The 12,476-nt window shown below is 35.4% G+C and overlaps 1 protein-coding gene across 3 annotated transcripts in view; it reads right to left on the reverse strand.

The window, feature by feature from the left end:
- LOC136982481 (ras-related protein Rab-37-like) overlaps positions 1-12,476 on the reverse strand; it is a 57,187-nt gene continuing 44,711 nt past the window's right edge. For all 3 annotated transcript variants that reach the window (XM_067278974.1, XM_067278973.1, XM_067278975.1), the window contains 3 exons: positions 12,222-12,344; positions 12,074-12,150; positions 1-1,168 (listed from right to left, as the gene is read on the reverse strand). In XM_067278974.1, coding sequence (XP_067135075.1) covers positions 1,063-1,168; positions 12,074-12,150; positions 12,222-12,344 — 306 coding nt within the window. In that variant the 3' untranslated portion in view covers positions 1-1,062. The remainder of the gene's footprint in view (positions 1,169-12,073; positions 12,151-12,221; positions 12,345-12,476) is intronic.

A 12,476-nucleotide genomic window follows, 5' to 3' on the forward strand; every position in this document is an offset into this window, starting at 1 on the left:
CTTGTTTCTTTTTTTTATTACCAAGATATACACGTGGTACTGTTGCCAAAACACAACCGGTTTTCTAAAACTCACTTTCCTAACGGTTACTACAAAATACAAAATGAAAGAATGCAAGCCTTAAATATATAAATGACTATTAAAACGTAAGGCAACGAAGATAGAGGTGAAGCCTTTAAAAAGTTTCCAGTCCAAAGCCACGACTGACCAGCAGTCTTCCAATTCTCCCGCCTTTCCTGCCTGAATATCCGACCCTTCGTGTTGAAGCGTATTGTTGGAAGACTGGAGAAAAGACAAACGAAAATCGGTTTTACGTATACTAGATTTGTCTGCCGGTTCGTTTCTTTAAATGCAATTCGAGTAACTGAGAATATATGTTTAAAGATTTTTTCTTCATAAAATTACTTTTTTCTCTTCTTTTTTTTAAATATAGACTTGCGATTAGAGTGCAAATAGATGTGTGTACATGTATATAAAATAGAAGTGCGCGTAGGAACGACTTGCGGTATTTTAGTGTTTTTCTTCTCTACTCGACTCGTGTGACGTTTCTCTTAAAGGTTAACTCAAGCTATACAAAGGCACCAAGCGAATCTAAAGGGGAACTTCGGACCTCCGTCCGATTAAATAGCGACTACACCAAATAGAAAAGAAAGAAATCCCTGGTTTGGCGTCGATTTTTGATATTTTTGTGACTTAACAACAAGGACGACGCTTCGCCGGAATTTGATGGGCGAAACTCGATTCGAAACAGCTGTATATTATTTATACAAGTCAACACGATTAAATTATTGATTCCTACCGAGAGGACAACATTCAAATAACGATAACAACAACAAGAATAACGATGATGATAAACCGGGTTGGACGACAAAGCCAACGACGAAAATCTCGTCGTCGTCACTAACGATTAAATATCTATTTAAATGTTAAAATTAGAAACGAGGATCGAAAACAGTCCGCCTTTCTGCTTATAAACTTCGACTCTCCGATTGTTGTCGTCTCGGGTCGGCGTCTAAAAGTTTTTTTTTTTTTTTTTTCCTTTCGGAAATGGCACTCTTCTTCTTAACTGCAACATCCGGTCGACGCCCTTTGACTTTCCTGACGCACGTATTCGGCCACGTTGAATCTAGCCTCATCTGGCTCTTTGGTTTGGTTGTACAACAACTCCCTGTTTAAGAAAAAAAACATGAGACGGTTTCTTATATGGAAAATTGACTTAATCTTATCCCACTTAAGCGCTTTCTCGCGCCACCCGTCCGATCCCGATACACGCCAGAATCTTGCTAATTCGGTCCTTTGTTGCAGAGAGATGCGCCGGATTGTCAAGTGCTTTTAGACTTAGACATTGAAATGACTTGTGTCCTGTTACTCTTGGGTAATGTTTCTTTTTGGAGCAGTACTGTTTTGTTGTGAAATTATGTTCAGTATCATACAGCAATTGTAGACTTGTTTACCAATTTAATGTTACAAGTGTAGCTCATTGTTCCAACGGAACTCCTCGTGCGGGATTGAAGCGTCCTCTATTTACGTAATTAAGTAAATAGAACAACCACTTAGTAAACAGAAGACACTAATTTTTGAATACTAAGCATTTATATAAATCTTTGTTAACCCCGATAGTCTCAATTATCTAACGTCGCACCTTTTAGTTTCCCTTCTTTATTATATACTAACAAATGAACCTGGCGTTGCTTAGGCAAACGATATGGATTTGTACGTTTGGAAATTAAGTTATTACTATCAACGGTAATCTTTAACAACCATAGTAATTGTTATATAACACATATCCCTTATTGCTGAGAATCATTTTACTGCTTCAAACGAACGTTTTCAACCTGTTCAATTTTCTGGAACGTTTACAATCATTCTATAATCGAACCGATATGCAATAACAAATTCGAATTTAAAACGGTTCGAACATTTCGTTAAAAAATCGAAATATATATAAAATATTTATAACAATGTCTGAAATGCTATCAATTTAACGCACCTAAGTACAGTGATACCTCGGTTTTCGTCGATAATCCGTCCGAAAACAATCGGCGAAATCCGAGGCAATTATTTCCATGTGAATCAATGTAAATCCAATTAATTCGTTCTAGACACTCCAAAATACATACCAAAAACACATTTTATAGAGTATTAATATAGCGTTAAATACTAAAAGCAATAAGAAATTAACATAATGCTTTTATCTTTATGCTAATTAGTCCTTTAAGATTAAAGATAAGCTGATTAGCATTAAGATGGAATTGTTCGGCTAGACACGCGGGGTAATGTCTTGTCTTGTAGAAGCTAGTTGGACACGAGCTACTAGCCTATATCGACCCGTAGTGAAGTGTGACGTAATTGTCATGTAATACTAGTAGTATGCGTTTATAGTGCTCGTATAGAGGGGAATAATGCCTTCCGGGAAATCCGTTTAAGGGTAACTGGCCCCAGGCGTTACAGACGCGGAGAAAAGCCGGAAAACTCGTGGTCAGCCCGTTGATCAGGACGACCATCCACCAATGTTTTGTGATTTTGTCCATTCGGCCATCGAAGAGCCGGACCTAACTGGACTTACTCGTTATTAATTAATATTTACAATTTTTTTTTAATAAAATTTATTCCTACCCTCAAAATTAAGCTTTTTTAATATAATTAATTATAAAAGTGGCAAAAAGTTTTTTTAATTAAAACTGCGTTATCTATTATTATATTTTATTCTTGTTGCCTGAAAGTTAAGCAACTCGTTACTGGATTTACTTTCCCAGTTATGTTTATATAACAAGATAGTGTTGGAATCGTGTCAAATTTGACCCTCCGAGTTTCTTGCAAATCTCCACGTTTTGAGACCCACTGAATCTAAAAAGTAAAAAATTTCGTGGTGTGTGTGTATTGGTATCTACAGTAGAACCTCGCTTAACGAGCATAATTCGTTCCAGGGTCTTACTCGTAATGCGAAACACTCATTAAGCGAAACAATTTTCTCATAGAAATTAACGTAAAATACGATAATGCGTTTCACGCCGAAAAAAATTCTCAAATGTCTTATGTATAACGTTTAATCAAAAAAATTATATAATATACACTGTTAAGGAGCGTTAATCATCATCATTATTTCTTCTAACGCGGAACGAACCATCCTGGAATGAGAATTCAATTCGCAGAAACAAACAAAAAAAAATCATAGCTAATATGTTTGATAAACACTCCAAACAATATGCCAAATTCTTGGGTTATGTAAAGGCTATAATTAAATATTAGAAATTAATTAATTTGACATGAGATAGGCAGTTATGTTTCCATCTCGTGTTAAATTTAATAATTATAAATAGTTAAATTTAATGACCCAAGAATTTGGCATATCGTTTGGCGTGTTTATTATATAACGGGCTATGGTTGTTGATGTTTATAAGTAATATGTGTGAACTCAAGTTTGGAAAAATATGTGATCGCAAGTGACAGTAAGATGCTAGCGGAATGAGTGCTAACCACAGACTGATGGAGCATGTCGCATGCGTACAATTCGGGACTTCCGCTCCTCATCACTCGTTATGTGAAATACTCGTTGTGCGAGGTTTTACTGTATTTTTTTTTAATATGTCAGGATGAGATAAAGATTAAAATTTGGCATCATAGTTTGTATAAAAGGGACATTGATGCTATTAAACTTTGGTTATGAAAGGTCAAGGAAATGGAGAGGCCGCGTTTCTTTACGCAGCGAGTGTAGCGAAATGACGTCACGAGCAACCAGTTTCAGTGTTTGCTGTAAAGCGCTTCTCGAGCTCTGCATAAAGAAACATGGGGAGACATATAGTGGTCACGTGTCAGATCTCGCGTGGGTTGGACTTAACGATTTTAATTATTGTTCGTATTTACATTTTTCTCTGCCCTCAAAAGTAAGTCTTTTGCCATTTTATAATTAAAATAGAACATTTTTATAACAATCTCATAACAGATGGCGCCACAAACAGTTTTATTTATTATGATTAATAACATAAAAGCTTTCTTAAATAAAATTGAAAAGCAGCAACTCGTTGCTAGATCAACTCTGCACAAGCATCAATTCTAAATTTTAACTCTAAATCACCATCCTCCCAAGTAAGAGTTAGCAATCTATTAGCGTTATTCGACTTTGTGAATTTCTTGTATATTTTGTAATCAGTTAATCTGATTACAAAATATACGGCTGTGAAATGTTTAATTATTACATCAACGTTAAACCATCAAATAAGTACTGTACATAGAATATGAAAGATCCAAAACTTCTGCCTAAGACGGTGAATTTCTGTATTTTGCACTACAGTATCAGAAGTCAAAACTAGCATCCATAATCATTTATTTTTTGGACTAAATATTTGAAACTAAAAGTTTTTGACCTGTATTGTTTGTCAAGGCCTTTCTGAGGACCCGGTATCGAATCCAGGAGAGCAACTTTCAATTCTCCAGGATTCTCTGGAAGGTGGTCTGTTCCAGATACGTTGGGCGCCATTCCTCACTATTCGTCTGACCCCGTTATGGATCTGATCAAATGCACGTTGGGTACGGAGAAGAGGGACTTCGCTTCCACTAATCTCTATCCAATTTCTCTCTACTGCTACAGTACTAGATGAAATATGCAAGCTTGGAACCAAATACAGAAATCTGGGGACGAAAGTGGTCCAGATTTCTGGACGCGAGCTAAATATATCCTTAAAGTAAACAATGAAAAATAAAGAACGAAATTTTATTTCACACATTATACTCACAGTCACACTGAAATTTGGCACTGTGTGACGCGTACACCACAGAAATCAAAAACCGCCCTGCATTTGTACTATGGTTGCCAAAATTCAAAAATATTTTGTCTGGTATTGTAACATTTAAGAAAATTGGCAAGAAATTCCATCTTAATTTACAATTAAAACAAACATTCACTTTCAAACAGTAAACTATTGTACTGGAAAACTAAGATATACTAAAACCGGCACGTCTTGACATAGCTGTCCGTTCTCACAGGGATTGACAAAATGGATGCTGCCATGCTTGTACAGATATAGCCGTTCTTAAGGCTGAACCACAGTCTATATCTAATTGACTACAGAAGCATCACCAGACCAACAAAATGTTGTATTGTAAGTTTTTAATGAAAGGTATTTACACCAACTGTCGAAGACACGAATCGTCCACCTTCTTTGCCGAGAGACTTTTGCCTATCGGGGTCTGTCACATGCCGCTAGTGTGATCAGTCGCTGGCCAAGTACTGTTCTTAACTAAAAGAAACTTTTTTTTAATACTATGGGCACGAAGCGTAAATCGGAAGTTGTGCTATTTCAATTCTAAATTTTTCCCTGAATTTTTGCCAATAGATGGCGATACGTGTAACTCAGCAAATCGAATGTAAATAGAAATTAATTGATTTATAGCAATTCAATCGGTATTTTGGGGTGGCATGTACGATATTATCTAAGAAGTATTTGAACGTAACTGCCGAGTTTCGTAGCAATTGGTCGAACGGTCTAGGAGTGTATAGCGAACAAACATTCATATACATAGATTTAGGTTTCAAAAATGAGAGCACTAATTACTGGATATAACGTAAGCCAACAAGTAGACGACGACAAAGAAAGAGATAGTCTCTAAAATCTAAGAAAACAATGCGCATCCTTTTATATACGAACACACTCAAGAACGAGCTCCGTGTGGCCACGACTAAGAGCGAAGTACTAAAGTGAAACGAAAGGTAATATCTTTCTGAAATTAATAAAAAAAAAGAATGATTTTCTGTAAGAAAAAGGAAGGTTCTCAACAGCAGACTTCGTCAAAGAAGTAAAATCTGCATTACGCCATTATCAATAAAATATCAATGCACACCACAGACTTACATCGAAAAGTTTGGTCTGGCCTTCGATTATATCAAATTAAATGAAACATTATATATTGTACAGTACATTTAATTAAATTATTTGGTTATTTTATACTATATTGTATTTATTTATTTATTATTTTTATATTCGTAACATTCATTTCTGAGATTTAATAATGATGCATTGCTTCTGTCAATTTGGAAAGGTTCTAAAACGTTTATAGTGACTTATATAATTCGATTTATTTTACTTGGATTTTTTTTCCTGAAACAATCCCTGAAGGATCTGTTTCAGGAAAAATATCGAAATCATCGGGCTAGTCAGCGCCTGAGTAAATAAAACCTGTCAATTATTTTCTTTCTATGAAAATGTCTATGTTACAGACGAATGAAGATAATTTTTGTCTAAACTGAATGATTTATAATTAGCATATCTTCTAAACAAATTTAGTACCGGTTATAGTCAAAAAACCGAACTTTATATATAATATGCACAAATTTAAATGCTTAAACACGTACGACATTTAGATCTCTTCGAACAGATTTTCGATTACATTAGCCATCGAACACTAAATCGTAATAAAAATAGATTATAAAAATATCGCGAAAATTAAATGAATTCTTCGAATATCTGAAAAATATATAATAAAAGACAATGTCCTATTCTCGCGACGTACTTATATAACGACAAATTTACGACATATCGTATCTGCAATTGACAAAGTTTACCGTAACTGGACACTATTTACGACAAAATATCTTCGAAAGTATACTGTTTCGTCCAATGGGTATAAAATCCGGGAACTTTCAAATGGCGCGAATTGTCTGACGTGAGTGTCGGTGATAAAATGGGAAAAGAGAAAAACAAGGCGTCATTTTACTTTTTCCAAAATACAGGAGTTGATAGATGGAATCGAAAAAAAAAAAAAAACAACAAGAATAGAAGGGAGGTTAGATCAACTGTTACTTCTGGCGGAAAAGGTAATTATTGGAGATTAGGCCTAATTTGCAAAGAAGTGAATAGTGTTAATAACGTGCACGTAGAAGCACAGATGAAATTCTACCAAATGGAGAGAGAGATTACAAAAGCGTTTCAAACAAAAAAGGTTAGTAAAATTTCTATGTAATTGATTATAATAATTCTGTTTATAATTTTAACATGATTAAGAGAATAGTCTGCAATACGTGAGGTGTACGCCTTTCCAAACGAGGTTCCAGCTCCTTGATTAAACTAAAAATAGTTTCCCTTGACATTCGATAGTACCAGATTAAGTTCGTTAACAAGATGTCTTCGATAGACAGAGGAAATAAAGGATAAATTTTCGATGAACTATGAAATTCGTCGATCGAGAAAACTAAATACTCATCGGCCAGCTTGAATTGTCTTGACTTACAGGTTTTGTGAATACCAAATTTCGTCGTATCGCAACGTAAGATGAACATTCGTTGTAAGTTGCGCTACAACGCTTTCGTGAATCCGGACCCTGATTCCAAATGGCGCAATTCCAATCACGATAATTCCGTGTGTATGTCAATTTTCTTCCAATTTTCATGTCTACAATCTTCCTAGAGTTTCTTATTTGCTTTGCTCAAGGTCAGTGTTTAATGACGACTTTAATGTAAATGTTTCTGAAACATTTACATTAAAGTGATTATCGAAACCCAGGCATATAGGTAGGGAAGGATTGAAATTCGCAAGGTGCTGAAGCCCTCTCCGAATTTCAGTAAAGACTACAGCACAGGGTATTAGACTAGGGTATTAGAAAGTCAGCAGTAAAACAAGGACAAACGGTCGAAACAACGACTAAAACTTGAGGAATGATCCATCGGGAAAAAGAATCTGGCTAAGGGTCTGTCCGAACCAATTAAACTTGGTTTGAATCTAGGGATAATTTCCTAATATCTTCAAATTTTTGTCCTGTGAAGAATTTCTGAATTCGGAATTCTCCGGAATGTTTCAAACTTTCGTCTGAGTCTCGGGAAAAACGGCGAGACAATAGAACTTTTAATATAATTGTTTCGGATTGTTTTAAATTTAGTGTCAGAATTTTCAAATTTCAGTAAAACGAACATTGTATTATAGTCGATGATTAAAGTTTTACTACACTTCAACGACTCCAATAAAAATAGGACACCAATTTATTTTAAATACTAGTAAGCGCGCACAATCATGCCGCAGATATATGACACATCTGTATTGAATTCTTTTTACGTTGCAATGTTAACTGTATTTATTTTGGTTATACTTAACGGCACCATTATTATCGTCCGGAATAGAAATCGATTTTATCTCAAGCAACTACAAACACGAAGCTAATTATATATTTATTAAATACGTATCCTAAAATTCTGCACACATGTCAATAGTGGTTTCGGTAATTTTGAATAATTGCGCATGCATTCTTTCTAAATGTTCTTGATTACGTCGAAAAATTTTACGTAAACGACAGTCCTTTTAAAACTGAAAGGATGAAATGATTTGAATGGGTGAAATGCAATAAGCAAATTTTATACTAAAATTGCGAAAATGGGAACGATATAAACAGTCGAGCATTTCTATGCAATGGGGGTTCCATGATATGCAGGGTATAGCATCATTTCGCGGGAAACCTGCAGAAAGAACTGATAATAGTCGAAAGAGTAGGAAAAAACTGAAAAGAGGTGAAACCAACTGGAGTTCTTACTCTAATTGGTTTCTCTTCCTTTCAGATGTCCACCGGATTCTGAAAGAAAGAAATAATTCTCAAGAAACGAAAGTCTGCTCCGAAATACACGAAGAAGCAGCTTGCTACTAAACAAAAAACCTCCTGCAAAAGCTGCGTGATGGAGTTCCGAAGGCGTCAAACAATTTTGATATGATTATGAACTAGGAGTGTTACACTTTTAACGGAAATGAATGTGTTGGTAACAATCACTATTTTACTACAGAAGTGCTGAATGTGGATTCCGAAGTCAAATTAAAACGACACTCCAAGTTTTTGCCAAATCTTGGTCATGGTTTGGTTGGCAATCAGTACAAAGCGATATTAGTGTATTACAACGAATGCATTCAGAAGAGACCCTTTTTAAAAAACTACTACTATGACACTATTGTCTAGGGGCACAGTTGTCAAGTTGGACCATTACGGAATTCGATACATCTTTCGTGAACCAAAGTTCCACAATTGACACCGATATTGGTACCAACTGAAGCAAAAAGTTTATGAAGGTTAGGAAGCGAAGGATGGATCCGTAAAGGAGTTGGAGGACCAGTTGGAGATCGAGGCCAAACTTCACCTCTTTAAAGCTAACTTCCGCAGGTTAATGAAACGAATAAGACTAAATTTCGTAGTGCAGCTGATTCATCCTGATCATCTCACCTGAACGTTAAGCAGCTTGCCTGTATCCAAAAACCTTATTTTAAAATAATGTATTTAACAACTTTTAAATTTGTGCAGTTTTTTAGGATACACGCACATATATGAAGATGTAAATCTTCCATTAAATCTTGGAAACCAGAGAATAATAATAACGGCACTTTCAGTTTGCTGGAGTGTAACATTAAGCCCTGGTCACACTATGCGACTTCCAGCCGCGCGGGCGACTGCAACCGCGACGGCTGTTCCCGTTAATTGGTAATCCCCCCTCGAAAACCGGCGCGACTGCAACCACAACTAGAAACAAAAAGTTTGTTCTACTGGCGACGGTTGCAAACGCGCATCCAATCAGAAAACGTCTTTGTGCCACGTCATACTTTGTGTTATATATTTGTCAACATATCTTGATTATAACATTTGTATTAACTCAGTTTCAGTACATTTAAATGCTATATTTGATATAAATGAAATCTGAATTTATAAAAGTTATTTGTTAGATTTATTTTAAAAAGTTTGATTACTTTTAATAATATACAATTGAATAAAATAAATGCTTATATAAAAGAAAAAATATATCGATTATAAATGAATTAAATCATTCAAGCTTTCCTCTAAACAACACTTACCCTCAAATATTCACTTTTATAAGATTGGTAAATAGCATCCAAAACTTCTGGGATAATGACTGATATCGAATTATGGGCCACTCTAAATTGATATGCCAAACTACGAAACGTTTCGCCTAAATTATATATAAGTATGGGTATTCATACGGATATATCCCCTATAACCTACGGCATCCGAAAGCCTTAATTCATTCATCAACTGGTGAAAGCACAATTGTTTAGCCCGTTGATTTTCATTTCGTCAAGTTTTAACCCAGCATAAACGTTTTTTCTTATTTTTCTCTTCGTATATTCTCGCCAGCTCTAACAAAATTAGCGCCTTTTTTCTTTTATTCATTCCAGAAAAGGAACTGCTTGCTATTTTAATAAGAAAAGTAGCTAAAATTCCGTAAATACTCTGAAGTAGAACGTAAAAATATCGGTAAACTTACGAAAGTAGATAAAAACAAGCTGCTGTAATTTTATTAGTTTATTATAGGGTCAGGTGTTCCGAGTTGCAACGTCAACGAACAATGTGTGACCACGAGAAGACGCGCGCGACTCGCGCTTGTTGCAGTTGCGGTCGCCTGCGCGGCTGGAAATCGCATAGTGTGACCAGGGCTTTAGACTTGTTGAGATCAGCAGAATGTCACATGTAGATGAAATTGATTCTGATTGACTGATCGACATTTCTCAATGCTTATATCTTTACAGTAATATATATGACGAAAAATTCCTGTATTAATCTTAATGATTATATATATATATAATATCATTAATATTAATACAGGAATTTCTCTTTAGCTCCAAATTCAAGGGACGAAATAATCGCGGCATCGAATTATTTGAGATTTACATAACTCTGTACATGTCAAATGCCAGATAACTGATGTAATTTATTAAGCAAACGGAATACGGCCACGTATTCAGTTTGCTAATAAATAATAATACCTGAAATATAAGTAAATTATAGGTAAACAGCGCGTATCTAGTGAGAACCTAAAAAGTAAAGCAAAGCAGAATTCTCGAAATGCAGCCCAAATTATTTTTTAAGTTGCCCAAAAAGTAATAAGTCGTCCAAATGTAGCCTTGAGCCCTACAAATATCTCACACTGCTACTCGTAGCCTAACCTTGTAATCCCGAAAACCAGCCATATTTTATGACACGAGAAAAAAAAGGGTAGTCCATGGGTATGGTGATACCCGAAAATGTGTTACTGTAAAAGCAAAGCCATATTGATCAGATTAGAGTTGTTCTTAGTCCACTGTTCTCTTATATTATGGAGGCACTTGGAGCTAAACGCAACGAGTTAACATAAGCATATCAAAGTCCAAACAGAATTTTCACTTTAAATTTCGAAGTAGCTGTTTTTGGAACTAACCGAATTCCTTAGCATGCAAATATCAATCTCCAACCGGGGCAAAAGTATAACTGCGAACTAACGAAATTTCGAACTATCCGAATTCGAATTAACGAGGATTTCTTGTATGACTATAACCAAACGCAAAAAGACACCAAAGATGTTACATTCTATGCAGCGCCGGATTAAGCCTCTAGCGGGCCCTAGACAAAATTTAAATTGGGGCCCCATTTAAATAAGTTGCTTCTAAACAAATCTTATATAATGTGACATTAGCGTAGCTAGCATGGGTGACACCCGGTGCGGATATCGTGGTGTCACCCCAAGTCACACCGTAGTGTCACCCTTTTTAACTCTTTTATAAAACACTATTGAATTGTAATATCTTCGCACTCGAGCAACTTGAACGCTATATCGAATATGCGATGTCACGACGTATAAGTTTAGATTTAGAAAAGATCTCGTGGCGTACAGCACATTACTTCTGACGCACGGGTGACTGTTGACTTTTTTTTTTTTTTTAGGCAACGGCTAGTCGAGCGGAGCTTAGTAGGAATTGTTAAATACAGCCTTTTCTGTCCTATCGAATTTCTTACATAATTTTTAACTCGTTTTGAAACAGAAATCTTCTGCACTGAAGCCGGGCCCCTCCGAATTACGGGCCCTAGACATTTGCCTACTTTGCCTATTCGATAATCCGGCCCTGATTCTATGTACAAAATATGTTACATTCTATAATAGTGGTAAATTAATAAGTAAAATAATATAAGTAATTATTTATATTATTTTATGTTTCGAATTTTAATTTAAAATAATGCAATAATTTAAAATAAAATTGATTTTGTAAATAAATAAAAGTCAATAAATCGATTCGTTGTTCGGTTAAGAGCAATCGTACATAATAATTTATTAAGTAGTTACCTAGCTACGGCCATAAATGCCAGGTCGACATTCATTCCAGTTTTCGCACTGGTTTCCATAAAAGTCACTCCGTACTCCTGATTAAACACAAATTATAAATATAAATAACGCGTAACAAATGCCGAAAGATCAGTAAAGCGTCACTTACTTTGGCCAGTCTCTCTCCATCTTCGTATTTCACTTCCCTTTCTGCCGAAACGTCTGCTTTGTTTCCAATTAGCATAATAACCACGTCGTCTTGGGCATATTCGTTAATTTCCCCCAACCAAGCCTAAAAAACATATAAAGTAGGTTATCGATTTCCATTTATATACATTCTGTCATTAATAACTAGAGATGAATTTGTCACGTAAAGCACCGTAATCCAACGAATGGGAAAAAGCAAATATTGCATTTCTCTGTT

This window comes from Centruroides vittatus, unplaced genomic scaffold (genome assembly GCF_030686945.1).
Source record: "Centruroides vittatus isolate TY-2023 unplaced genomic scaffold, ASM3068694v2 contig_846, whole genome shotgun sequence".
In the NCBI taxonomy this organism is placed as follows: domain Eukaryota; kingdom Metazoa; phylum Arthropoda; class Arachnida; order Scorpiones; family Buthidae; genus Centruroides; species Centruroides vittatus.